At 41.2% G+C, this 27,972-nt stretch overlaps 1 protein-coding gene across 1 annotated transcript; it reads right to left on the minus strand.

Moving 5' to 3' along the window:
- Nucleotides 1-394: 394 nt before the first annotated feature.
- Nucleotides 395-25,667, minus strand: laptm4a.S (lysosomal-associated protein transmembrane 4 alpha S homeolog). The gene is given in 7 exon segments (NM_001092305.1): nt 395-1,183; nt 2,131-2,229; nt 5,540-5,635; nt 6,505-6,627; nt 8,176-8,252; nt 13,129-13,249; nt 25,511-25,667. Coding segments are annotated over 7 exon segments (696 nt in total). The 5' UTR covers nt 25,610-25,667; the 3' UTR covers nt 395-1,102.
- Between the last annotated feature and the right edge of the window lie 2,305 nt (nt 25,668-27,972).

The raw sequence follows: 27,972 nt of genomic DNA on the forward strand, positions 1-27,972 counted from the left end.
GCTACACATTTAATATCGTTGCTACTTTGCATTACTCATCTTTCTATTCAGGCCTCTCCTCATATTCCAGTCTCTTATCCCAATGAATGCATGGTTGCTAGGGGAATTTGGACCCTAGCAACCAGACAGCTGAAATTGCAAAGTGGAGAGCTGCTGAATAAAAAGCTAAATAACTCAAAAAACACAAATAATAAAGAAAAATGTAAAACTCTTTAAGTGTAAGATTGACCTGGACATAGCAGACAGGGAACTACTGTGTTTCTACAAAGATTTATTAAAGCATAAATGTCTCAGTGTAAAATTTGCAAGTTAAAAGTATGTGGCTGTGAGCAACGGCGCACATATCCCTAAATACTGTACCGCCATGCTGGAAATTGTTTGTTTTTTTTTTTTGTTTTTTAAATACCTTCACTTGGCACAAGGAACGCCATAGCATCGCCTGCAATCTGTTGCATTGCTCTCTTGCAGTGAAAGGGTTAAAGGATCAGTAACATAATTTTTTTTTTAATATGTTAGTATAGAACGAAAAGAAAACCACAAATAGAAGATAGCCAGGGAGGAGAAATCAAGCACCGCACGATGGATCGTCGTCTTTTCTGAAGAGGAGCGCAATCGGAGTTTCAGTAAGTTATTTCTTTATAAAGACATAGCGACTTAAAAGTTTAATACGTCTTTGTGGGTTTTTTTCGTTCTATACCGAATTTTTTTTTAAAAAATATGAATGTTACTGGTCCTTTAAGACAGGGATATGGAACTGCTAAATATAACTCCCACCAAGCGCTTGCTCCTGCCGAGGATGCTGGGAGTTGTAGTTTGAGGCCCATTTAGGGCATGAGCACAGACACACAGTGAAGATGAAAAGAAATACGGAAATAAAACTCTACGGATACAAAGAACAAGAAGCGCTATTAACCCTTCCGTTCCCCAGCTCTCCCAGTAAACATGAATCCGTAGAAGAGATTGTCTCACGGTGAGTAATGATATACATATAAGATGGACATATTAAGGCCATACAAATATAAAGCACAAAAATACACTTCTGTATTCATCTTTGCGGCACCAGCAATAACAATGGATTCCAGGAGCAGAGCATCTTGGGACATTATGCTGGGATGTAAGGAGGAGGGGGATCCTTCTCTTTCTCAGGCATCTTAATGGCCATGTCGTATGTAGGAAGGAGGTACTGCAAGAAATCAAAGCATTAGCATTGCTCTGCATTGAAGATTGTTGTTAAACTATACCTCTCAGCGTCCCAGCTGCAGCCAAAGCATTTGCATTTCACCAAACACAAACCAGAGTCTGGGCTGCTGTTTCGGGGTTGCAATTTAATATCCAAATAATATTCCAACCTCCTGAACAGCTGCACCATCACTCCCAAATATCTTATGCTAAATCCAGCTAAATGCAGTCACACTGATTGGGAGGCGTTTCATAATGACCCAAAACATAGAGCCAAAGCAACCCAGGAGTTTATTAAAGCAAATAAGTGGAATATTGTTGAATGGCCAAGTCAGTCACCTGATCTGAAGCCAATTGAGCTGCATTTCACTTGTTGAAGACTAAACTTCTGACAGAAAGGCCACAAACAAACAGCAAGTGAAAGCCGCTGGAGTAAAGGCCTGGCAGAGCATTAAATAAGAGCAAAAACAGAATCTAGTGATGTCCATGAGTTCAAGACTTCAGCCTGTCATTGCCAGCAAAGGGTTTTCTACCAAGTATTAGAAATGAACATTTTATTTTCAGTTTTTTAATTTGTCCAATTACTTTTGAGCCCCTGAAATGAAGTGATTGTGTTAAAAAAAAAAAAGCCTTTAGTTCGTCACATTTTTATACAATCTTTTTGTTCAACCCACTGAATTAAAGCTGAAAGTCTGCAGTTCAACTGCACCAGAGTTGTTTCATTTACAATTCATTGTGGGAATGTTCAGAACCAAAATTAGAAAAAAATTGTCTCTGTCCAAGGATTTATGGGCCTAACTGTATGTTACAAGTAGGAGTGATCAAAACTGATCAAAGCTGCATTGCCCTCAACCTACAACTCAGTTCCCAGCAGCAAAGAATCAGAGAAATGAAGCGGGGGGAGGCGACTTGCGGTTCTGACTCATGAACATCAATGCTATAATGTCTTACCTGTGGTGGGGTTTCAAAGGCGGGATAAACTGCAATCTCTGGCATGTTTCTGTTGCTGATGTATTTGTAGCAGTTCCACACACAATTAATCAAATAGGCCTGCAAGTAAATACAGAAATAAAGTAAAAGGAAAACTATACCCTCAAAATGAATACTTGAGCAACAGATAGATTATATCAAATTAAGTGGCATATTAAAGAATCTTACCAAACTGAATTATATACTGTATTTAAGTAAATCTTGCCCTTTTACATCTCTTGCCTTGAGCCACCATTTTGTGATGATCTGTGTGCTGCCTCAGAGATCACCTGACCAGAAATACTGCAGCTCTAACTGTAACAGGAAGAAGTGTGGGAGCAAAAGACAGAACTCAGTCTGTTGATTGGCTCATGTGACCTAACAAGTATGGTGTGTTTATGCGCACTGTGAATTCTAGGATCCCAGGGGGCGGCCCTGATTTTTTAAAATGCCAGTTTTCTATTTATGATTACCCAATGGCACATACTACTAAAACAGTATATTATTATGAAAATGGTTTATTTACATGAAGCAGGGTTTTACATATGAGCTGTTTTATGCAATATCTTTTTATCGAAACCTACATTGTTTGAGGGGTATAGTTTTCCTTTAAGTGACAGTTACTCTGATCTAATGTTCTGCATATTTAATGACTGTACTAGAGTTACAGGGTCTGGTTTCAGGTTTATCGTTATTCCCTTGTTGCTGCTGATCCAGTGAAATGCAATGATGTCACGCTACTTTGTAAACGCCTTAGGCTGCAGCCAAATCTGCTCAGTGAGCCTGCGCCCGGGTCAACGCAGTGGCTCCAAGTATTGGTTCAAACGCAGGGGCTGACGCTCAGCTTGTGTAGTGTCAGTAGGAGAATCAGCCCACTCACATGCTATAGCTCTGCCTCATCTTGAACAGGACAAACACACCCTACAGAAAAATTCCTTCCTGACTCCAAGATGCAATGGGACCAGTCCCTGGATCAACTTGTACTATGAGCTATCTCCCATATCCCTGTATTCCCTCACTTGCTAAACACCATCCAACCCCTTCTTATACCTATCTAATGTATCAGCCTGTACCACTGATTCACGGAGACAATTCCACATCTTCACATGTGCCAAGTGGGTTAAAAAAGGCCCATTTCTTTGAACTTTTTGTGATGGCTTAGTGTATTAAAGAGGTGTCTGTGGAGGAACCTGTGGTCACCCTATGGATCCAGCACTGCTGGGATTCAGTAAAACAGGATTTATGAGGGGTGGGACGCCTGTAGACATCGCCCTCCCATTCTCTAACGTATGTACCATTCAGATTAAGGGGTGGTTCACCTTTAAGGCAACTTTTAGTATGTTATAGAAAGGCCAATTCGAAGCAACATTTCATTATTTATTTTTTGTAGTTTTATAATTATTTGCCTTCTTCTCCTGACTCTTTCTAGCTTTCAAAAGGGGGTCACTGACCCCCCTCTAAAACCAAATTCTCTCTAAAGCTACACATTTATTGTTATTGCTACTTTTTATTATTAATCTTTCTGTTCCGACCGTCCCCTATTAAAATGGGTGGTTCACCTTTCAGTTAATGTCGAGTATGTTATAGAATGGCCATTTCTAAGCAACTTTTCAATTGGTTTGTATTGTTTGTTTTTTATATTTTTTTAATTATTTGTCTTCTTCTGACTCTTTCCAGCTTTCAAATGGGGGTCATTGACCCCATCTATAGACAAATGTTCTGTAAGGCTACAAATATATTGTTATTCCTGATTTTTATTACTTATCTTTCTGTTCAGGCCTCTCCTATTCATATTCAGTGCATGGTTGCTAAGGTAATTTGGACCCTAGCGACCAGATTGCTGAAATTGCAAACTGGAGAGCTGCTGAATGAAAAGCTAAATAGCTCAAAAACCACTAATAATAAAAAAATTAAAACCAATTGTACATTGTCTCAGAAAATCACTCTCTACAACATACTAAAAGCCAACTCAAAGGTGAACAATCCCTTTAATGGTCCATATTCTCATTCAAATCAGTGCATGGTTGTTATGGTAATTTGGACCCTAGCAACCAGATTGCTTTGAATGCAAATTGAAGAACTGCTGAATAAAAAGCTAAATAACTCAAAAAACACAAATAATAAAAAATGAAAACCAATTGCAAATTGTCTCAGAATATCGCTCTCTACATCGCACTAAAAGTTAACCCAAATGTGAGCAATCCCTTTAAAGAGCAGCAGGGGCTTTCTATCAGATTTTTTATGCAGCACAAGTTGTTGATTGCAGCCAGTCCCCTGGCATTAGAGCTCAGTGCATGAGCACAAAGGGTCACACACCCCTGCACTTCTGTTTGGAGGCTGCATAAATGACCCCCTACTGGATCAACATTGGAACAAGGAAAAGACACTTTCAAATTTACCAAAATACACTCCTAAATCCGATCCATCTAAGAAGAGATATGCCCCCTTTAAAGGAACAGTTCAGTATAAAAAAAAAAAACTGGGTAAATAGATAGGCTGTGCAAAATAACAAATGTTTCTAATATAGTTAGTTCGCCTTAATGTATAAAGGCTGGAGTGACTGGATGTGTAACAGAACAGAACACTACTTCCAGCTTTGCAGCTCTCCTGGTTTCCACTGATTGGTTACCAGGCAGTAACCAATCAGTGACTTGAGGGGGGCACATGGATCATATCTGTTGCTTTTGAATCTGAGCTGAATGCTGAGGATCAATTGCAAACTCACTGAACAGTTATGTCCCATGTGGCCCCCCTTAGGGTAGGGACACACTGGGCGATTTGGGGAGATTTAGTCGCCTGGCGACTAATCACAGCGACTTTTCTCCCCGAATGCCTCCCCTCACTCTGCGCCTGGATAAAATGAAAAATCGCCTGCGCTAATCACACACGGCGATTCGTTTTCCGAAGTCGCCCGAAGTTGCCTCACGAGGAAACTTCGGGCGACTTCGGAAAACGAATCGCCGCGTGTGATTAGCGCAGGCAATTTTTCATTTTAGCCAGGCGCAGAGCGAGGGGAAGCATTCGGGGAAGATTGGTCGTGGAAAGTCGCGGCGATTAGTCGCCAGGCGACTAAATCTCCCCAAATCGCCCAGTGTGTCCCAGCCCTTATAGTCACTGACTAACTCAGAGTTAGAGAGCTGAAAAGCAGGAAGTTTGATTCTGGCTATTATGTTAGACATCCAGTCACTCCAGCCTTTATACATTACATTACATTTTTGGCTAACTATATTAGAAACATTTTTTATTTTGCACAGTCTATTTATCCAGTTTTTATTTTTACACTGAACCGTTCCTTTAAGGGGATCGTTTCCTGGTAAAATACAAAGGCAGAGCACAGGAAACAGGAAGACGATGAATGCCAGGCACAGCCAAGTCTAGTAGATTTATTTACCTTCAAGAGGACGATAAGCGCTCCCACAACCACAACAATGGAGTAAAGCCAGCTGGAGTCCAGGGAAAGCAGATCCTCTTTATAGGGAAAGTGGGGCTGAAAAAGAATGATAAAGGATAATGATACATAAAGAATGAAGCACAAATCCATCTTAGAAAACATTCTCACGTGAGCGCCCGGAAGAACTGTATCAAAGTGCCGGTGCCACAGCCAATACAAACTTATGAATATTTTAAGCAGGGATGCACCAAATCCACTATTTGGGATTCGGCCGAATCCCCCAAATCCTTCATAAAAGTTTCAGCCGAACACTGAACTCAAATTTGCATATGCAATTTAGGGTCAAGAAGGGAAAAAGTGGAAAAAAATATTTTCACTTCCTTGTTTTGTGACAGTTACACGATTTCCTTTTCCCACTCCTAATTTGTATCTGTAATTGAATATGCAAATTAGGATTCAGATTCAGTTCAGTCAAGCACAAGGATTCGGCCGAATCCTGCTGAAAAAGGTCAAATCCTTGCCGAATTACGAACCGAATCCTAGATTCGGTGCATCCCTAATTTTAATTTACCAAAGCCACATGGTCAGAAATTGTTAGGAAGGTGTCCAGCAGACAGAAGTTTAAAAGTCAGAAAACTTTATTCCAGGCTATTTAAAACAATGAACAGGCATCAACTACAGATGTACTTCCCATTCTATGACATGTGTGGTCACCTGACGTGTTTCATGTCTCGTTTTGGCACTTCATCCTCTGAATAAAGTTTTCTGATTTTAAACTTCTGTCTGCGGGACACCTTACTAACAATTATATAACCTGTGGATATATTAGTGACTGGCCCGGAGACAAGTGTGTGGAGGTGCCTGCATAATAAGAAGTATGCCCAGTTTTAGGGCGCTTGTTGGATACAGACATGTAAGTTTCTTTTTTTTCTGAATATGTTCCAAAGCCACACGAGCAAACTTACCAACTGTTCCAAATATTCTTTAATGCCAGGAAGATATGTCAGGGAGCCAATGGCAAACAGGCACGTGAGAGCAAAGTCAAACAGCTGGTAGCAGAAGAAAGGTATTATCCAGCCTCCCCGATGCTAGGGATAAAGTAGATATCAGTTACTAACAGGTTTCTCTTTAGAATGGAAGTCTCCTAATAACTGGAGTAACTGCCAAGCGAAAAGGGACCACTGATGTCAACCGACCAAGCTATATTAGAAAGACAGAAAATACTAAATGCCAAGCTAAAATACCATAATCCCCCATCAGGGGGGCACAAGTGTACCAGGCCCGTGCATGAAGGGGGGCCCTGCACTACTGCACTTTTCGAAAGACAACGCCAAAGCTGTGCCGTCCTTCCAAAGTCCCAAACCTGCAAAATGCTGAACAGCTGAAGTCCTGAAGCAGCGGAAAGACCCGAAGTCCAGAACAGCTGAAATTGAAGCCTTGAAGTGGTGAAAACACCCGAACTCACAAAAACATCCGAAATTTAAGTCCTGAAGCACGAAAAGACCCGAAGTCATGAAAACAACCAAAATTGAAGTCCCGTAGTAGCGAAAACACCCAAAGTCACAAAAACTGCTGAAATGTAAGTCCTGAATTGGCAAAAAGACTCGGAGATATGAAAACAGACGAAATTTTAGTCCTGAAGCGAGTCCTGAAGCAAGTCCTGAAGCGCGAAAAGACCCAAAGTCACGAAAACAGCTGAAATTGAAGTCTTGAATTGGTGAAAAGACCCGGAGTCACGAAAACAGACGAAATTTAAGCCCTGAAGTGGCGAAAACACCCAAAGTCATGAAAACAGACGAAATTGAATTCCTGAAACGGCGAAAAGACCCGAAGTCATGAAAACAGCTGAAATTGAAGTCCTGAATTGGTGAAAAGACCCCGAGTCACGAAAACAGCCGAAATTTAAGCCCTGAAGTGGCGAAAAGACCCGGAGTCACGAAAACAGCCGAAATTGATGTCCTGAAGCGGGGGGCCCTGAAAATGTTGTTGTATGGGCCCTGTGATTTCTAATGGTGGCCCTGCCCCCCATACAGCTAATGTCCCAGTGAATAATTTCCTTTTCCTGCTTATACTGAACATGGTCCCTGGAGTGGCTTCTTTGCTGCTCCACGATCTTCTTCCTGCTTTGAACTGCGTTTTGGCGCATGCGCAGTAGTAGCATTTCACCGGTACGGATCTACTGCGCATGCGCCAAAAGTCACAAAGTACTTTTGGCGCATGCGCAGTAGATCGTACCGGCGAAATGCTCCTACTGCGCATGTGCCAAAACGCAGTTCAAAGCAGGAAGAAGATTGCGTGGAAGAAGATGCCGTCTGTGAACTCCCTGGACTGGACCTGCGCAGAAGGGTAAGTAACAAGTTAGGGGCATTTGCCCAGCGGGACAGGTAGGCCAGGGGGGAGGAGGGAGGGTAACACACGGGAGGGGGGGGGAGGGTTTTTGCGCCACCTAGGTTTCCTTCCCCTTTAAGGTAACGGTTGAATTCTCCTTTGAGATGCAAATTGAAGAGCTGCTGAATAAAAAGCTAAATAACTCAAAAACCTTCGATAATAAAAAATGAAACCACTCTCTACATCATACTAAAAGTTATCTCAAAGGTGAGCAACCCCTTTAATGTAATAAAAGCTCATCCACTCACAGTGATCGCTCCATAGACCATCATTGCGCTCATAGTGAACAGGAGAAGAGTGATGGCGAAGAGGACGCAGGCATTCTCTGCAACAGAAAAGCAAAGATAATTATAGTTCTCAAATCTTACACAAATATTTGTTACAAGTAATGATATAGAAATAAGGCACAGGCAACAGACTCAACATCTGGGGATACATGTCTGATAGATAAGGATGTTGGGATGTATAGTTCAATAGACATCAAGCTGCTGGTTGGTTATTCTGGAACATTCATTATAGGATCATTCACAAAGCATAGTGAATTGCGTCCAACTTAAAATTAAAGGGATTCTGTCATGATTTTTATGGTGTAGTTTTTATTTCAAAATTACACTGTTTACACTGCAAATAATTCACTCTACAATATAAAATGTAATTACTAACCCAAGTGTAATTTTTTTTTTACTTGTTATATTGGTGTGTCGGTGCATCTCAGGTCATTTTGCCTGGTCATGTGCTTTCAGAAAGAGCCAGCACTTTAGGATGGAACTGCTTTCTGGCAGGCTGTTGTTTCTCCTTCTCAATGTAACTGAATGTGTCGCAGTGGGACCTGGATTTTACTATTGAGTGCTGTTCTTAGATCTACCAGGCAGCTGTTATCTTGTGTTAGGGAGCTGCAATCTGGTTACCTTCCCACTGTTCTGTTGTTAGGCTGCTGGGGGGGGGGGAGGGGGTGATATCTTTTCAACTTGCAGTACAGCAGTAAAGAGTGACTGAAGTTTATCAGAGCACAAGTAACCCGACTGTGGGCACCTGGGAAACTGACAATATATCTAGCCCCATGTCGGATTTCAAAATTGAATATAAAAAAAAATTTTTTTGCTCTTTTAGAAAACAGAATTCAGTGCAGAATTCTGCTGGAGCAGTACTATTAACTGATGCTTTTTAAAAAAAAAAAAACATGTTTTCCCATGACAGTATCCCTTTAACTATTAGTATGAGTCTCCAGGTCTTGGAATTCTTCCCTTCCCAGGCATGAAATCTGAAATGATATCCAGTGAGTCACTGACTGCCACAACCAGAAAGTTGATAAATTCAGCGGTCAAACTTTTTATCTGTCATCACTTTTATCCTCCCTTATTCATCTCTTAGTGTGTCATTCAAATGGTTGCCTGGTTACTAGGGTGAAATGGGTCCTAGTAACAGATAAAATCCCAAATGTGAGAAGTGCAGAATAAAATATAGCTAATTTAAAAAAAAAAATCAAACAATAAAAAACAAAGACCAACTGCAAATTGTATTAGAATATTATGGCCTGCATTTTAAAATGTATTTTCATGGAGGCCTTCCCCCTTTAAGGCTCTCCCCACTCTCTTCCTTGGCTAGGGGAATGCAGGCTAGAGATCTGAAGAAGACATTTTACAGCAGGATGGACAATATTGAAACTATGACTTTAAAGGAAAAGTAAACCCTAAAAATGAATGTGGCTAGAAATGGCATATTTTATATAGTGAACTTATTGCACCAGCCTAAAGTTTCAGCTTGTCAATAGCAGCAATGATCCAGGACTTCAAACTTGTCACAGGGGGTCACCATCTTGGAAAGTGTCTGTGACACTCACATGCTCAGTGGGCTCTGATTGGCTGTTGAGAAGCTAAGCTTAGGGCTCGTCACTAATTATCCAGCAGAAAATGAGCTTCCCCTGTAATATAAGCTGATGCTACAGGTTTGCTGATTATTAAATTCTGATGTTAATTGCACTGGTTTCTGTGCTGCCATGTAGTAATTATGTGTATTAATTACTAATCAGCCTTATATTGTGACATTTCTATTCTATGTGTACTGTATATTGTGAGTGGGTCCCTAAGCTCAGTAAGTGACAGCAGCCCAGAGCATGTGCAGTGAATCAGCAGAAAAGAAGATGGGGAGCTACTGGGGCATCTTTGGAGACACAGATCTTTACTGCTAAAGGGCTGTGGTTGCCTTGGGCTGGTACAGAAGCACAAAACATAATATACAACATCTCTAGCTACTTCTTTAGTTAAGCTTTAGTTCTCCTTTATGCAGCTCTGAACAAACAGGTAACACAAGAATTAGATTTGCTCCTGGAGGTAAGTGCCAGCTCTGCCCTAAGGGCCTTAACCATTAATGTGGGTCTATCCATAGGCATGCTATACACGAACACAGGTATTGTGTGTAAATATAGATGTTTTTCCAAAACGCAAATATAAATATATATACATACCGAATCCGAATTTGCATTTTACTTCCTGGTTTTACTTCACGCGATTTCCCTCCCTGCCCCTAATTTGTGTATGCGGTTTCGGTTCGGACAGGGCAGAAAGATTTGGCCGAATCCAAATCCTGCTGAAAAAGGTCGAATCCTGGCCGAATACCGGACCGAATCCTTTGAATGACTGAACTAATATTGAGTTGTATAATCAGTGTTTCTGAGAACTGCTGCACATCTGTGTTACATGGAGTCCCCCAACTTCCAACAACCTGTTACATTCCACAATTCTTCTGCATTTCTTGCTTTTGTCTCACAAACACCATTTTTGATGTTACTCCACAAGTTTTCTATTGGATTAAGGTCCAGGGATTGGGCTGGTCACTCCATAACGTCAATCTTGTTGGTCTGGAACCAAAGATGTTGCTCATTTTCTAGTGTGTTTGGGGTCGTTGTCTTGTTGAAACCCCCATTTCAAGGACATTTCCTCTTCGGCATAAGGCAACATGACCTCTTCAAGTATTTGATGTATTGAAACTGATCCATGATCCCTGGTATGTGATAAATAGGCCCAATGAGAAACATCCCCATATCATGATGCTTGTGCCCCGGCTTCACTCTGTACTGTGACTTCAATTCAGTGTTTGGGGTCGTCTGACAAACTGTCTGTGGCCCCCTAGACCCAAAAAGAACAATCTTGCTTTCATCAGTCCACAAAATGTTGTGCCATTTCTCTTAAGGCCAATCAATGTGTTCTTTGGCAAATTGTAAGCTCTTCAGCATATCTTTTTTCAACAATGGGACTTTGCGGGGGCTTCTTGCCAATAGTTTGGCTTCACATAGTCGTCTTCTAATTGTAACAGTATCACAGGGAACTTTACTCCTTCTTTCATCTTCCTGGAGCTGATCATTGGCTAAGTCTTTGCCATTTTGGCTATTATTCTATCCGTTCCAATGACAGTTTTATGTTTTCTTCCACGTCTTTCAGGTTATGGTTGCCATTTTAAAGCATTTGAGATCATTTTAGCTGAGCACTTCTTTATATGTTTTCCCCTTTCCAATCAACATTTTAATTAAAGTCCTCTGTTCTATCTGGAGCGAGCCATGCGACTCAGATTCTCAGAGAGAAATACACTATAATCAGCAGCACAACATTTACTCCTTCCTTCCTTAAATAAGGGCCAGAATTGACACCTGTTTTTCACAGAATGAATGAGCTCACTAATTGAACTCCACACTCCTATTATTTGGAACTAGTTATTGTTATTTTGAACACTATTATTTGGAACAAGCCTCAAGGAATGATTCAATGACACATAATCAGCAGCAGGTCATGACTAATGGGTCTGTTGATTTCTATTACTCTACTACACCTACTATTAAATTGCTATGTAGAAATATAATTTCTACCAAAAACAATGATTATATATATAATTCTGTAACACAGACATAAGCTGGCATCTCCCAGGTGGTGATGGTTTTAGAAATGGGGGCACATTCATATATTTATTTACTTTTCACAATAACATCCCATTTATACCAAATAGCATATAAAGCTTTGCATCTTGCATAAATTCTGTGAATGTCTGTTACACACTCTATCCCCCCAGATCACTATGTCCCATAATCCTCTCTATCCCCCAGATCACTATGTCCCATAATCCTCTTTATCCCCCCAGATCACTATGTCCCATAATCCTCTATCCCTCCAGATCAGTGTCCCATAATCCTCTTTATCCCCCCAGCTCACTGTGTCCCATAATCCTCTCTATCCCCCAGATCACTATGTCCCATAATCCTCTCTATCCCCCCAGATCACTATGTCCCATAATCCTCTCTATCCCCCCAGATCACTATGTCCCATAATCCTCTCTATCCCCCCAGATCACTATGTCCCATAATCCTCTCTATCCCCCCAGATCACTATGTCCCATAATCCTCTCTATCCCCCCAGATCACTATGTCCCATAATCCCCTCTATCCCCCCAGATCACTATGTCCCATAATCCTCTTTATCCCCCCAGATCACTATGTCCCATAATCCTCTCTATCCCCCCAGCTCACTGTGTCCCATAATCCTCTCTATCCCCCCAGATCACTATGTCCCATAATCCTCTCTATCCCCCCAGATCACTATGTCCCATAATCCTCTCTATCCCCCCAGATCACTATGTCCCATAATCCTCTTTATCCCCCCAGATCACTGTGTCCCATAATCCTCTCTATCCCCCAGATCACTGTGTCCCATAATCCTCTATCCCTCCAGCTCAGTGTCCCATAATCCTCTCTATCCCCCCAGATCACTATGTCCCATAATCCTCTCTATCCCCCCAGATCACTATGTCCCATAATCCTCTCTATCCCCCCAGATCACTATGTCCCATAATCCTCTCTATCCCCCCAGATCACTATGTCCCATAATCCTCTCTATCCCCCCAGATCACTATGTCCCATAATCCTCTCTATCCCCCCAGATCACTATGTCCCATAATCCTCTCTATCCCCCCAGATCACTATGTCCCATAATCCTCTATCCCCCCAGATCACTATGTCCCATAATCCTCTCTATCCCCCCAGATCACTATGTCCCATAATCCTCTCTATCCCCCCAGATCACTATGTCCCATAATCCTCTCTATCCCCCCAGATCACTATGTCCCATAATCCTCTCTATCCCCCCAGATCACTATGTCCCATTTCCCCCTAGTATCACAAGGTTGCTGATTATTGCTCAGCTCTGGCACAGACTCACCAGCCATTCTCTCTGAAGTATAGTAGTTGCCAATGACTTCATACTGAATATCGACTGTTGGCACAGTATCGGGGTGGGTTACTTTCACTGTGAGGAGGATTCCCATCAGCAGATTCACAACCTGAGAAATAAAGAGTTAATGGTAGTTAAATCCCAGGGGTTTGGTGCAGAGAAGAAATGTGAATTTCTTTGGAAACGGAGTACTACTAACAGACTGCACACTGCACAAACATTCATTCCAAACTCCTTTATTGTTTCTATATTGGCAGCTGGTACCCTGTCACACACTACTCTCTCTGTCTTCCCAAGAACCCACGCCGCCATTTGTATATTATACACCCGCCGTCTGTATATTATACACCCACACACTAAATGGCACACTAAAACAAACTTTACTTTCAATGGGAGAGGAAGAGCATTATAGCTCAAAAATATATGGGTGGTAAAAGCCTGGGTAGTTGACCCGAAGAGCTTCCCCTTGATGTGAAAGACCTGGGACTCACCAGATTAAAGTGTTTGAGCAAAACTACATATAATGGCGACATCAAGACACCCTACATGACACTGCCCTAATTGTTTTCCACAGCGGGAACAACTAGGACTTTGCCTATACTCCATTCATTATAGCTCTTTAAAAGAACAGTTCAGTGTGAAAATAAAAACTGGGTAAATAGATAGGCTGTGCAAAATAAAAAATGTTTCTAATATAGTTAGTTAGCCAAAAATGTAATATATAAAGGCTGGAGTGACTGGATGTGTAACATAATAGCCAGAACACTACTTCCTGCTTTTCAGCTCTCTAACTCTGAGTTAGTCAGTGACTTGAAGGGGGGGGTCACATGGGACATAACTGTTCAGTGAGTTTGTAATTGATCCTCAGCATTCAGATTCAAAAGCAACAGAAATGAACCATGTGGCCCCCTTCAAGTCTCTGATTGGTTACTGCCTGGTAACCAATCAGTGGAAAGCAAGAGAGCTGAAAAGCAGGAAGTAGTGTTCTGACTGATATGTTACACATCCAGTCACTCCAGCCTTTATACATTACATTTTTGGCTAACTAACTATATCGGAAACATTTTTTATTTGTTTTTTGTTATTGTTTTTAATTGAATACTTTACAACACAATACTAATGGGACAGAGCCAACGAAAAAGTGTTAGAAAGGTTCACTGCTCTCATTTCTCTACAGAAATAGGGATTGGTAGCACTAGATAGGTAACTAATATATAGAGACAAGAGGAAAGTGTTGGAAGGGTTACTGTCTGCTCTGCTTTCATTTCCCTACAGAAATAGGGATTGGTAGCTCTCCAAAATATTTTCCCTCCTCTCCTCACTCAGCCACTTTATTTTCCTATTCTCTTTTCTTTACTGAAATTACTTAACTATTCTTTTCATTAAAGGGATTGTTCACCTTTGAGCTAACATTTTGTGTGAGCGTGATATTCTGAGACAATTTGCAATTGTTTTTCATTTTTATTACTTGTGGTTTTTGAGTTATTTATCTTTTTATTCAACCGCTCTCCAGTTTGCAATTTTAGTTGCAATCTGGTTGCTGGGGTCCAAATTCCCCTAGCAACCATACATTGATTTGAATAAGAGACTGGAATATGAATAGGAGAGGCCTGAATAGAAAGAGGAATAATAAAGTAGCAGTAAGAATACATTTGTAGTGTTACAGAGAATTTGTTTTAAGGTGGGGTCTGTGACACCTCTTTGAAAGCTGGAAAAAAATCAAAAGAAAAATAAAAAAAAAACCTATAAAAAATTAATAAAGACCAATTGAAAAGTTGCTTAGAATTGGCCATTCGATACCATACTAAAAGTTAACTTAAAGGTTACCCACCTATTTAATTAGTTATGGTGATATATGGTGAGTCACACCTTTAAGAGTTTTGCATTTCTAAGAAAAAGATATTCATAAAAAAAGTGTGATTCATAAAAAAAAAAAAAAAGGTGATGATGGGAAGGGAGAGGGGGGGGGACAACTTGATTGTTTAAGCTGGAATTAAATTACATGAAAAGAATATTGTGTCTGGGGCAAGCGTTCATCCAAACAGACTAGATGTTTTCAAAATTAGTTTTTCTGGTATCTCAGTGGTACAGTCCAACACTGCTCCTAAGCACAACTATGCCCTAAGGGTCAGGGCACACGCTCAGATTCAGAGAGATTAGTCTTCTGGGGACAAATCTCCTCTTCTTCTGGGCGACTAATCTCCCCAAACTGCATTCGCAATCGTCTTGAATGTAAATTGACGGCGTGATGGCATTTGGATCGATACGTTTTCCGAAATCGTCCGATGTTGCCCGACGAGGAAACTTCAGGAGACTTCGGAAAACGAAGCGATCCAATTGCCATCCCGCTGGCGATTTTCATTCTAGCCAAGGCAGTTCGGGGAGATTAGTCGCCCCGAAGAAGAGGAGATTTGTCGCAGGACGACTAATCTCTCTGAATCTGAGCGTAAGCCCTGACTCTAGAGTGAACAAGCCTTTCATACAAGTGCTTTGTGCTTTGTCTTGTGACTCACTTTCTCTGATCCTCACCATATACCTTGATCCCCTGCCATACAGCAGGACAATGGCACAAGTGCAATAACAAAGTGTAATGCTCTTTACAGGAAATACAGGAATATACACACACAGCCTCCCAGGAAATACAGGAATATACACACACAGCCTCCCAGGAAATACAGGAATATACACACACAGCCTCCCAGGAGATACAGGAATATACACACACAGTCTCAGAGGAGATACAGGGATATACACACACAGCCTCCCAGGAAATACAGGAATATACACACACAGCCTCCCAGGAGATACAGGAATATACACACACAGCCTCCCAGGAGATACAGGAATATACACACACAGCCTCCCAGGAGATACAGGAATATACACACACAGCCTCCCAGGAGATACAGGAATATACACACACAGCCTCCCAGGAGATACAGGAATATACACACACAGTCTCAGAGGAGATACAGGAATATACACACACAGCCTCCCAGGAGATACAGGAATATACACACACAGTCTCAGAGGAGATACAGGAATATACACACACACAGTTTCAGAGGAGATACAGGAATATACACACACAGCCTCCCAGGTGATACAGGAATATACACACATGCACAGACTCCCAGGAGATACAGGGATATACACACACAGTCTCAGAGGAGATACAGGAATATACACACACAGTCTCAGAGGAGATACAGGGATATACACACAGTCTCAGAGGAGATACAGGGATATCCTGGTCCTTGTATAAGGAGCCGTCAGATGGGGCTGGGTGCATGCCAGGCAGATGAAGATTGTGGCCAAGTCCAATAACTTAGTCCAGCCTGGGAACACTGTGTTATTGAAGGTCACTGCGCCTCTCCCACGCATACACAGAACACATTTGAGAAACAAAATGGGTATTTAAACAACACACACAATCTAAAGAATTCCTCTGCTCCTACAAATAAAGTCAGGGACATTTAGGAGACAAATCCTTGTTGGGGTCCTCGATGATATTGGGATAAATATTTATCATGTTTGCTCCCATAGAAGCACACTCGCTGATTTGCCAGAAAGTGTAATGTGGAGCAGCGCTGCCCCCCAACAGCCTTTACAGTGAGATTCCAATCCTGGAGAGAGCAACTGCCAGGGCCCTTCAAACAATCATATGACTCAAAGTCACCCACGGGGTCAGTAGCAACATCAGATCAGATATTGAGATGTAACAAGGAGCGGTGATACACAGTTCCTGGCAAATCAATATGTCATTTTAGCTGTAAAGGAGCATAAAGGTTGCGCTATGTTTAAACTGGTTTACAGAACTTTTATCATTAATCTACTGTAGAAGCACAACTCCTAGCATGTTCCTATGGCAAGCCTCCCCTACGTTGTCTATATATTTTATTTTTAAGTCCAACAAATAAGTGTATTCACTGGTTGAAGAGTTCATCACTCGTTACTCCTCACTTCCGGCCTCCTACACAATCATGCAACCAAAAACAAGAAGAAGAGAAATAATATCAGGGATGACGGTATATATCTTAATTTTTCCCACTCCTCAGCACGCACATCCACACTAAAGCTATTCCCTGGAATTGAAGAGGTTCTTCTACTGACCTATGCCACCCACTCAATATTTCTTAATCCTATTCCATTTCTCAATCCTATTCCAGACGTGCATGCCATTCCACCAGTGATTCACATTCTTGCCAGTGGGAAGCCTTTTCAGGCAGATTAATCGCCCGCAGTAGCGAAGATTTAACTATTGGTGACTAATCTCCATGTGCCCATATCCTTAAAATCCAAACACTCCAGAAATGTCCCATCAGATAATCCCAAAAGATATTTAGGGGCCGATTCACTAACTTCGAGTGAAGGATTCGAAGTTGAAAAACTTTTTTGAATTTCAAAGTTTTTTTTGGGCTACTTCGACCATCGAATGGGCTACTTTGACCTTCGACTACGGATCTAAGGATTCGAACTAAAAATAGTTCGACCATTCGATAGTCGAAGTACTGTCTCTTTAAAAAAAACCTTCGACCCCCTAGTTCGTCATCTAAAAGCTACCAAAGTCAATGTTAGCCTATGGGGAAGGTCCCCATAGGCTTGGCTAACTTTTTTTGATCGAAGGATATTCCTTCGATCGTTGGATTTAAATCCTTCGAATCGTTCGATTCTAAGGATTTAATCGTTCAATCAAGGAATTATTCTTCTATCGAACTATCTGCGCTAAATCATTTGACTTCGATATTCGAAGGATTTTAATTCCTAGTCGAATATCGAGGGTTAATTAACCCTCAATATTCGACCCTTAGTGAATCGGCCCTTTAATGTGTAAAGGAATTGTTGAAGAATTTGCATAACGTATATGAGGGTGGCAAAAAAAAAAAATGGAGGTACAGACGTCTCCAAGTAGCCAGGGCAAGCTCATGTTTTGTAAAAGAGGCGACCAGCCTGAGGGAGAAGGTTAGTTATTGGGGAGGGGTGTGAGAATACTTTCCGTTATGCTATGAGGTTGCCTGGTTTATCTTTAGAACCATCAATTCTGGTGAAATTGCTCAACGGCCTGATTGAACGGAAGCAATGAGATATCTGATACTCATCCAACAAACAAGGAGGAAATTTAAAAAAATCACACCGTGTGTACCCAGCACAACCCTCGCTACCACCCACCAGTTTAATGTGGTTGTTTTCAGATGAACAACCTTTTCGTTGTGAAATTTTTTCTATTTCACAACAAAAAGACGCATGACCCACACCCAGCACTCAGAACAAAATGGCAATACATAAATGGCAAGAAGCTACCAGTCCGGTCCTGTTTCAGTATCAGCAAACAGAATGAAAATGAGAAAAAAAATAGCAGCTCATTTTATCTCCCCTCCCCAAAATACATTGTATGGTAGGTAAACAAATCATAAATGTTACAGAGAAACAATGCAGCAGAAGCCGAATAAAGAGTAACGAGCCAACAACATAACCATTTCCAGAGGATTCAACATCATTACCAATATGTAACATTAGGTTACTTAAAGGAATTGTTCAGTATAAAAATAAAAACTGTGTAAATAGATAGGCTGTGCAAAATAAAAAATGCTTCTAATATAGTTAGTTATATGTAATGTATAAAGGCTGGAGTGAGTGGATGTGTAACATAATAGCCAGAACACCATTTCCTGCTTTTCAGCTCTTTAACTCTGAGTTAGTCAGCGACTTTAAGGGGGGTCACATGGGACATAACTGTTCAGCGAGTTTGTATTTGATCCTCAGCATTCAGCTCAGATTCAAAAGCAACAATTATCTCTCAAGTCTCTGATTAGTTACTGCCTGGTAACCAATCATTGGAAACCAAGAGAGCTGCAAAGCAAGAAGTAATATTCTGGCTTTTATGTTACACATCCAGTCACTCCAGCCTTTATCCATTACATTTTTGGCTAACTAATTAAATTAGATACATTTTTTTTATTTTGTACAGCCTATCTATTTACCCTGTTTTTATTTTTACACTTTAATGTTCCTTAAACCCAATTAGTTCTACTTTGTGGCTTTCCTTGGATTTATACATTTACTCACACATGTGGATTGATCACAGACATCTTTGCTTCCACAAACTGCCAGTTCCAACTCAAGGCCAGTTTCTGAATTCATTCTCAGTTAATACATTATATGAAAATCCATTCAGAACACTGACCTTGAGTAAGGATTGGCAGCCTGTAAAAGCAAATACTGTATGTCTGCAATCAAACTGCACATTAGGAGCTGTCTGATACAATCACACTAGATCTGATTGGCCAGAAGAGAAATCTTGGCCAGCCAATGACTCCCAACAGTGCATGCACTCAACCAATCCAAGGGGCAAATTCATCAAGGGTCGAAAATCGAGGGTTAATTAACCCTCGATATTTGACTGGGAATGAAAATCCTTCGACTTCGAATATCGAAGTCGAAGGATTTTGCACAAATACTTTGATCGAATGAATAATCGAAGGATTCAAAGTATTTTAATCCAACGATCGAAGGATCCTTCGACCAAAAAAAACTTAGCCAAGCCTATGGGGACCTTCTCCATAGGCTAACATTGGGTTCGATAGCTTTTAGGTGGCGAACTAGGGGGTCGAAGTTTTTCCTTAAAGTGACAGTACTTCGACTATCGAATGGTCGAATAGTCGAACGATTTTTAGTTCGAATCTTTCGATTCGAAGTCGTGGTCGATGGTCGAAGTAGCCAAAAAAACACTTCGAAATTCGAAGTTTTTTTTCTTCTATTCCTTCACTCGAAGTTAATGAATTGGCCCCCAAATATACATGACTCAAATGAATGGAGATACCACAATACCAGCCAATGGTCCTTTCAGGTTTCAAAGGCTTGCCTGGACTGAACTATAAGATCAGTGGTACTCAGGTGCCCTAAACCCCAACAAGCAGCTTGGCCAATCAAAATGACCTCCTTAAAGGGGTCCTTCACCCTTTAATTAAAGCGGTTGCTTGCCTTTTTGTTAACTTTTAGTATGATGTGTAGAAAGTGATATTCTGAGAAACTTTGCAATTGGTTTTCTTTTTGCTTTGATTTTTTTGAGTTATTTAACTTTTTATTCAGAAGCTCTCCAGTTTGCAATTCTAGCAATCTGGTTGCGAGTAGCTGACCTGATCAACCATGCACTGATTTGAATAGGAGACCGAAATAAAAATAGTGGGGACCTGAATAGAAATTGGAGTAACAAAAAAGTAGCAATAACAATACATTAAGCCTTAGAGAACATTAAGGGGCCGATTCGCTAACTTCGAGTGAAGGATTCGAAGTTAAAAAACTTCGAATTTCGAAGTTTTTTTGGGCTACTTCGACCTTCGACTACCACTATCGAAGGATTCGAAGTAAAAATCGTTCGACTATTCGACCATTCGATAGTCAAAGTACTGTCTCTTTAAACTTCGACCCCCTAGTTCGCCATCTAAAAGCTACCGTAGTCAATGTTAGCCTATGGGGAAGGTCCCCATAGGCTTGGCTAACTTTTTTTGATCGAAGGATATTCCTTCAATCATTGGATTTAAATCCTTCGAATCGTTCGATTCGAAGGATGTAATCGTTCGATCGAAGGAATTATCTGCACTAAATCCTTCGACTTCGATGTCGAAGGATTTTAGTTCCTAGTCGAATATCGAGGGTTAATTAACCCTCGATATTCGACCCTTAGTGAATCGGCCCCTTATTTTTAAGATGACCCCCCGTTTGAAAGCTGGAAAGAGAAGAAAAAAGGCAATTATTTTACAAACTATAACAAAAAAATAATTATTTAATTCAAGTGAAAACATGATTTGGCCATTCTATGACATACTAAAAATAAACTTAAAGGTGAACCACCCCTTTAACTTTTAGTACAAAGTCAAGATTGATCTTCTCAGACAATTTGCAGTGGGGCATCATTTTTTATTACATGTGGTTATTGAATCATTTAGCGTTTCTCTGCATTCCATATGTGCCGCTTGCATTAGTGAATGTTATAAAACACTCCTATACAGGAGCAAAGTGTGTTGATTTAAAGTGTAGTTTCCGTTCAGCACACAAGTTGCTGGCGCTGTGCCCACGAGCAGATGGCACATTCTGGCACGCTAATACAAAGCCACAGAGGGAAAGTAAACTCCAGATTTTTAATTATAGGAACCCAAAACATTGCTTTTCCCACAGGACGAGGACACAAAGAAAGAAAGGCTACAGCTTTATCCATGACTGCAAAGTTCCTCCAGTAAATTATCCCTTGAATTTCAACGCACACATATGCAGCAATAGGTCAGTGTATATCCATATTATATTAAAATGGTGGTTCACCTTCAAACAACTAGTTGGTTTCAGAAAGATCACCTGAAATAACGACTTTCCATTTTCTATGTGCCACTGTTTTTCTAATATTGAAATGCAAAGTGTTATTTTTCACCTAAGCAGCCCTGGGAGGGGGGGGGGGGTCGCTGACCCTGTAAACTGTTCACATTTAGGGGCACATTTACTATGGGTCAAATATCGAGGGTTAATTAACCCTCGATATTCGTCCGGCGAAGTAAAATCCTTCAACTTCGAATATCGAAGCCGGAGAATTTACCGCAATTCGTTCGAACGATCGTAGGAAAAACCATTCGATCAAAGGATTTTAATCCATCGATCGAACGATTTTCCTTCGATCCCAAATTGCCTAGAAAGCCTATGGGGACCTTCCCCATAGGCTAACATTGTACCTCGGTAGGTTTTAGATAGATATTCCTGTACCAATGGCTGATACACCAATGCTTTCCTGTACAGGTATAGGATCCGTTATGCGGAAACTCTTTATGCAGAAATTCTCAGAATTACAGGAAGGCCATCTCCCAAAACTCCATTGTAATCTAATGCTTATAATGGATTTCCTTTTTCACTGGAAAAATTAAACCGTTCCTTGTACTTGATCCAAAGTAAACTGCATGAATCCATATTTGGGGCAAAACAAATCAATCGGGTTTATTTAAGGTTTCATTTGGTTTTAGCAGATTTAAGGTTTGAAGATCCAAATTACAGAAGGATCCCTTATCCAGAATACCCCAGGTCCCAAGCATTCAAGATAATAGATCCTATAATAATATCTGTAACCCTGTTACCAGCTGGCACTGAGCTGAAAAAGTCTGACCAATAACTGGCAGTGGGCTGAAAAAGTCTGACCAATACCAACTGGCAGTGGGTTGAACAAGTCTGACCAATATCAACTGGCAGTGGGCTGAACAAGTCTGACCAATAACTGGCAGTGGGCTGAAAAAGTCTGACCACTACCAACTGTCAGTGGGCTGAAAAAGTCGACCAATACTAACTGGCAGTGGGCTGAAAAAGTCTGACCAATACCAACTGGCAGTGGGCTGAACAAGTCTGACCAATATCAACTGGCAGTGGGCTGAACAAGTCTGACCAATATCAACTGGCAGTGGGATGAAAAAGTCTGACCAATACCAACTGCCAGTGGCCTGAAAAAGTCTGACCAATACCAACTGGCAGTGGGCTGAAAAAGTCTGACCAATACCAACTGGCAGTAGGCTAAACAAGTCTGACCAATACCAACTGGCAGTAGGCTGAACAAGTCTGACCACTACCAACTGGCAGTTGGCTGAAAAAGTCTGACTAATACCAACTGGCACTGGGCTAAAAAAGTCTGACCAATAGCAACTGGCAGTGAGTTGAAAAAGTATGACCAATACCAACTGGCACAAAAAGCCCTGATCTAGTGTCACCCTTTTGACCCAATCACTTCCTTCTTTCTAGCAGTTCTGTTGATAAAAGCAAAAGCCAACAGGGAATCCTTTCTAGGGAACGGAGAGGCGAGTGTGTCAGATTCCCAGCATGACTTTGTGCAGTGAGTCAGTTACTATATAAAGACACCCTGTGACATCAGCCTTACACATCAACCACAAATTGCGACTATCAAACAGGAACGCTGCTCAATGCGCTCATGGGTGCTAAAGCCACATCCTTCCAGATGTTGTGTGTGAAGGCTGCATCAGCCCCATGTGTGTGTGTGTATGTATATATATATATATATAGTGCATGGAGGAATCATGGAGACTGTAGCAGAAGCACAGCAGTGCCATCAAGCAGTGGCTGGAGTCAGACAAGCCCCAGTCGGATGCCAATCAATGTGTGCTGCTCAGTAGGGCCCATATGTGGCCCCGAGGACAGGCAGCTTATTGTTCCCCAGTGAAATCCTATTCACACTGGAGGAAAGGGAGCAGTGAGTGTTACACCAACTGTTAAAATAGCAGCTGCCTCAGCATAAAACCTGGCATCCATATAAGCAAAGCAGAAAACAACAACCTGCACCCAATTTTAATGCACCACTTTATAACCCACTCGTGCCAAAACCAAAATTGGAATTTGCCATAAACCAAACCTGTTGCCAACATCACAGCTTAAAGGGTAAACTATACATTACTACTCCAATATTTAGACCCACAGAGACAGCCCTTCCTTACGATCCAAACCCATCCTGTGCCAGGCACACACACAATTCATTTGATATCGTTTTGTGGCCCCCTTAAGTCACTGATTGGTTACTGCCTGGTAACCAATCATTGGAAAGCAAGAGAGCTGAAAAGCAGGAAGTAGTGTTCTGGCTATTATGTTACACATCCAGTCACTCCAGCCTTTATACATTACATTTTTGCCTAACTAACTATATTAGAAATCAGATCCCATACCTGTACCTGCCTTAAAGGAGACATATCGGATAAATGAAAAAACCCTAATTTTGTAGGCAATTATAAGTAATATATGATGTTGCTTTTACATGGTGCTAAAAATTAATATCTTTAAAAATTGCCCCTTTATTGGAGCTCCCTATAGATGTTTACTGGTCCCTGTTTCTAATGAGGGGTGGGCGTGTCCTAACAGTCCCTGCACAGTAGGAGGGGGACAGCCAATCACAGCCCTGCAGTCACACAAGCAAAGACAGTCTTCAGTTCCCTATCAGGTCCTGCTAGCTGCTGATTGGTTCGTGTCCTACAGTGCAGTGAGCGGAGTACTGCTGGCTCCCCTGCACAGTCTGGGAATTCAGGGAGCAGGAAGTGGAAGAGAAGGGATGGATTATTAGGGTTTGTGCCGAAATATTCAATGAATCAGCGTGAATCACTACTTTTTTAAGCACAATTCTTCTATATCTAAATGAATATAATACATCCTTATTTTTTTACACAAAATGTCTGAAAAAGCCTGTGGGTGCTGGGAGTTGCCTACTGTTAATGCTGGACTCCCATCAGTATATGAAGGTACTTCCCTGTTTGACATTGTCTTAACCCTTTCCCTAACTAACGCTTTTCCTTCTTCACTAAAACTGACTTTAAAGGGGCTGTTCACCTTTAAATGAACTTTTCATATTAAGTAGAAAGTGATATTCTGAGACAATTTGCAATTGGTTTTCATTTTTGTGATGTGTGGTTTTTGAGTTATAATTTTTTTAATTCAGCCACTCTCCTGTTTGCAATTTCAGCAATCTGGTTGCTAGGGTCCAAATTCCCCTAGCAACCATGCATTGATTTGAATAAGAGGCTGGAATATGAATAGGAGAAGCCTGCATAGAAAGAGGAGTAATAATAAGTAGCAATAATAATACATTTGTAGCCTTACAGAGAATATGTTTTTAGGTGGGGTCAGTGACCCCCATTTGAAAACTGGAAAGAGTCAGAAGAAGGTAAATAATTCAAAAACCGCTTAGAATTGGCCATTCAAGAACACACTTAAAGGGGTTGTTCCCCTTTAAATTAACTTTAAGTATGATGTAGAGAGTGATATTCTGAGACCATTTGTTTTTCATTTTTTATTATTTGTTTTTTTTTTGTTATTTAGCTTTTTTTCCAGCAGCTCTCCGCTTTGCTATTTCAGCAATCTAGTTGCTAGGGTAAAATTTTCCCTAGCAACCGTGCATTGATTTGAATAAGAGACTGGAATATGAATAGGAGAGGCCTGAATAGAAAGAGGTATCAATAACAATACATTTGTAGCCTTACTGAGCATTTGTTTTTGGAAGGGGTTTTAAAGCTGGAAAGAGTCAGAAGAAAAAAAGGCAAATAATTAAAAAAAGTTATAATGAATAAATAATGAGGATCAATTGAAAAGTTGCTTAGAATTGGCCATTCTATAACATACTAAGTTAACGAGAAGGTGAACTACCCCTTTAAAGATAACTTAAAGGTGAACCAGCTCTTTTCTCAATTTCAATCCCAGAATGCAATGGTGCTCCAATATCTTGTCCCTAAAGTCCATATATTTCCTTCTCTACTGAACCTGCCTCCGTGGCTACACGAACTGCACCTCCCCAGCAGCAACAGCATTACGAATCCAAGGCTTTCCGATTACCCAGCCGCTCCACACTCACCATATACTTGATGCCCAGGATAATGGTGCCAGTCCTCACATGACAGCAGCCACAACAGCGAGTGCTGTACAAGCGACCACGGCTCCCCTTCAGGTTCATGTTGTCCGTCTCTAAACTTCTCCTGCCACCCGTTCTCTACAGCTTCTTCTGCTCTGTGGTCATACCCACTTCCCTGTCTGACGTCACAGGCGCCACGCCTCCTTTCACCAGTTGCCCAATAACAAGCCGGCACTTTCCGGAAGAACTATCGGCCATGTTAAGTGAGGGCAATTCATTTGTTATTAGTGAGCTAAGGAACTCACTGTCACTGTCAGTCAAAAGACTTTGTGTTTTTTTTTTTTCTTTTGCATACTTCATCCAATATTTATGATTAAGTTAAGTTTGACTCCATATCTAAACTTTGTTCATTTGCAACTTGCCAGTAACCAATTGATAAGCAATAAAATCTATTCTGTGCTCATGTCCTGCTGCTGCTGGCTAGAGTTGCCACTAGAGTTGCCATCTGGCCAGTATTTTACCTGCCTGTAGGGTTACCACTAGTGATGGGCCAATAAATTCACCTGGCACGAATTGGCGTGAATTTCCGTGTTTCGCCGCCGGCAAATAAATTCGCAAGTCTCCCATGAAAATTCGCCAGTGAAAATTCACCGGCGTCAATTTCCGATTTTTTTGTGAAAACATTTGAATTGCTAGATTTTTTCATGAAAACGTTCACTTTTCACAATTTTTTTGTGAATTTTCCAATCTCGCTTTTTTTCGCAGTTCGCGAATTTTTGCGGGAAATTCACAAATTTTCCGGCGAAGCGAAATGGTAGAAATTCGCCCATCACTAGTTACCACCTGTTCTGTTTTGACCAGAACAGTTCTGTTTTTCTCAGGCCTGGTCGGCTCTCAACTTTCTGTTCGGTTTTCAGCCGAACAATAATCTGGCCAATAAATAAAAAATTTAAATGCTAAGATAATCACCTTGACATGGCTTAGTTATTATCAAGTACAGTTCATTTCTTATTATCACAGAAAGAAAACAAAAAAAACAAATCATAGTTAAATAGTTAAGTTGGGTTGAAAAAAGACCAATGTCCAATCCAGGGCCCCCTGGCAGCCCGTTCGCCACTGAAAGTGCGGCCGTACGGAGGGGGGTGGGGCCCGGCTGTGCGTCACGCCAGGGCCTGCCCCCCTCTAGAGACGCTACTGAATGTTAGAGATTTGCAATGTTTATATCAGGGGTATAGAACCTGCAGCCCTTGCAAATTTCAGGGTCCTCCTTAGGGTTAGCACCTTTGCATGGGCCACGATCTGTCAGGGGGCAGACCAATGACGTTGCGGGTGGAGCAGGAGACGTCACGTGGCGGGCCTAATCGCTGATCGCCATATCAGTCATGGGAGATCCTGCCCAGTTTTCCAAATAAGGAAACCAAGCAGACTGTCTTGACCTGGGCAGCCCTAGTTTAAGTTTTGAAAAAAAAAAACGTGGCCAGGCTTTCCCACAAGTTATAAAAAAACATTGGTGGCCAATTCCCCCATAAAAGGTACAAAAAAAACATTTTAACACTTTAAAGATCTTCTTCATTCTCCTCTTCCTTGAGTCTATTCGCCATCTTCGGATCCTTTCGGCAGCCCCCCTGATGGCAGCCCTGCTTGAAATGACACTTGGTAGGCCAACAACAGCTATGGTGCTTCAGTTTGTGGACAAACAGGGGCCCAGCTATGCTAGTTTCAATTGTCAAGGACTCTTTTGACCTCTGTGTACTTGAAACAGGTCCGGACTGAGAATTAAAATAGGCCCTGGCATTTCAGCTACACAGAGGCCCAAACAGCCCCCAGCAGCCCACTAAATAGTGACTTTCTATGGGACCTTATTGCAGCCCCTCTGGCATTTGCCAGAACCCACAGATTGCCAGTCCGGGCCTGACTTGAAATGCCAGGGCCTGTTTTGAATTTTTTGGTTTCAGACACATTAAAAATAAGAATTGCATGGTAAGGAGACATTTATTGTATATATAATGTATGCTGGAGAAGATCTGTCTTATATGCAGGTAGTGTTGCCACCTAACAGGTAAAAGTAATACGTGATGCCATTGTTATTAATACAGAAGAAAACGAATGCTGGAAATTTTTTATGAAAGCCTTAAACGCAAGAACTATACCTGTATTGGCTCCCTGTGCTATTTTTCCTATAAATCTGATGTATGTAAAACTTAGTTTATAGCAACTTGTATATAAGTAGCACAGAAGAAGGAGGAGCAATATAAAAAAATATACAGTTGTAAAGTAACGACTCAGGAGGAAGGTGGCCCCTGCTCTGTGGAGTTTACAGACTCCCTGGTTTTGACTCTCTGTCTCTAGAAATGTCCATAGTTTTTAAAACCGACAACCTGCAGTAAAACATTTATAGTGCTATTATGAGGCAATTACCTTCGTTAAAGTCTGCTTCAAATGTAACAGAGCTATAATAAGCATGT

This window comes from Xenopus laevis, chromosome 5S (genome assembly GCF_017654675.1).
Source record: "Xenopus laevis strain J_2021 chromosome 5S, Xenopus_laevis_v10.1, whole genome shotgun sequence".
Taxonomy (NCBI): Eukaryota; Metazoa; Chordata; class Amphibia; order Anura; family Pipidae; genus Xenopus; species Xenopus laevis.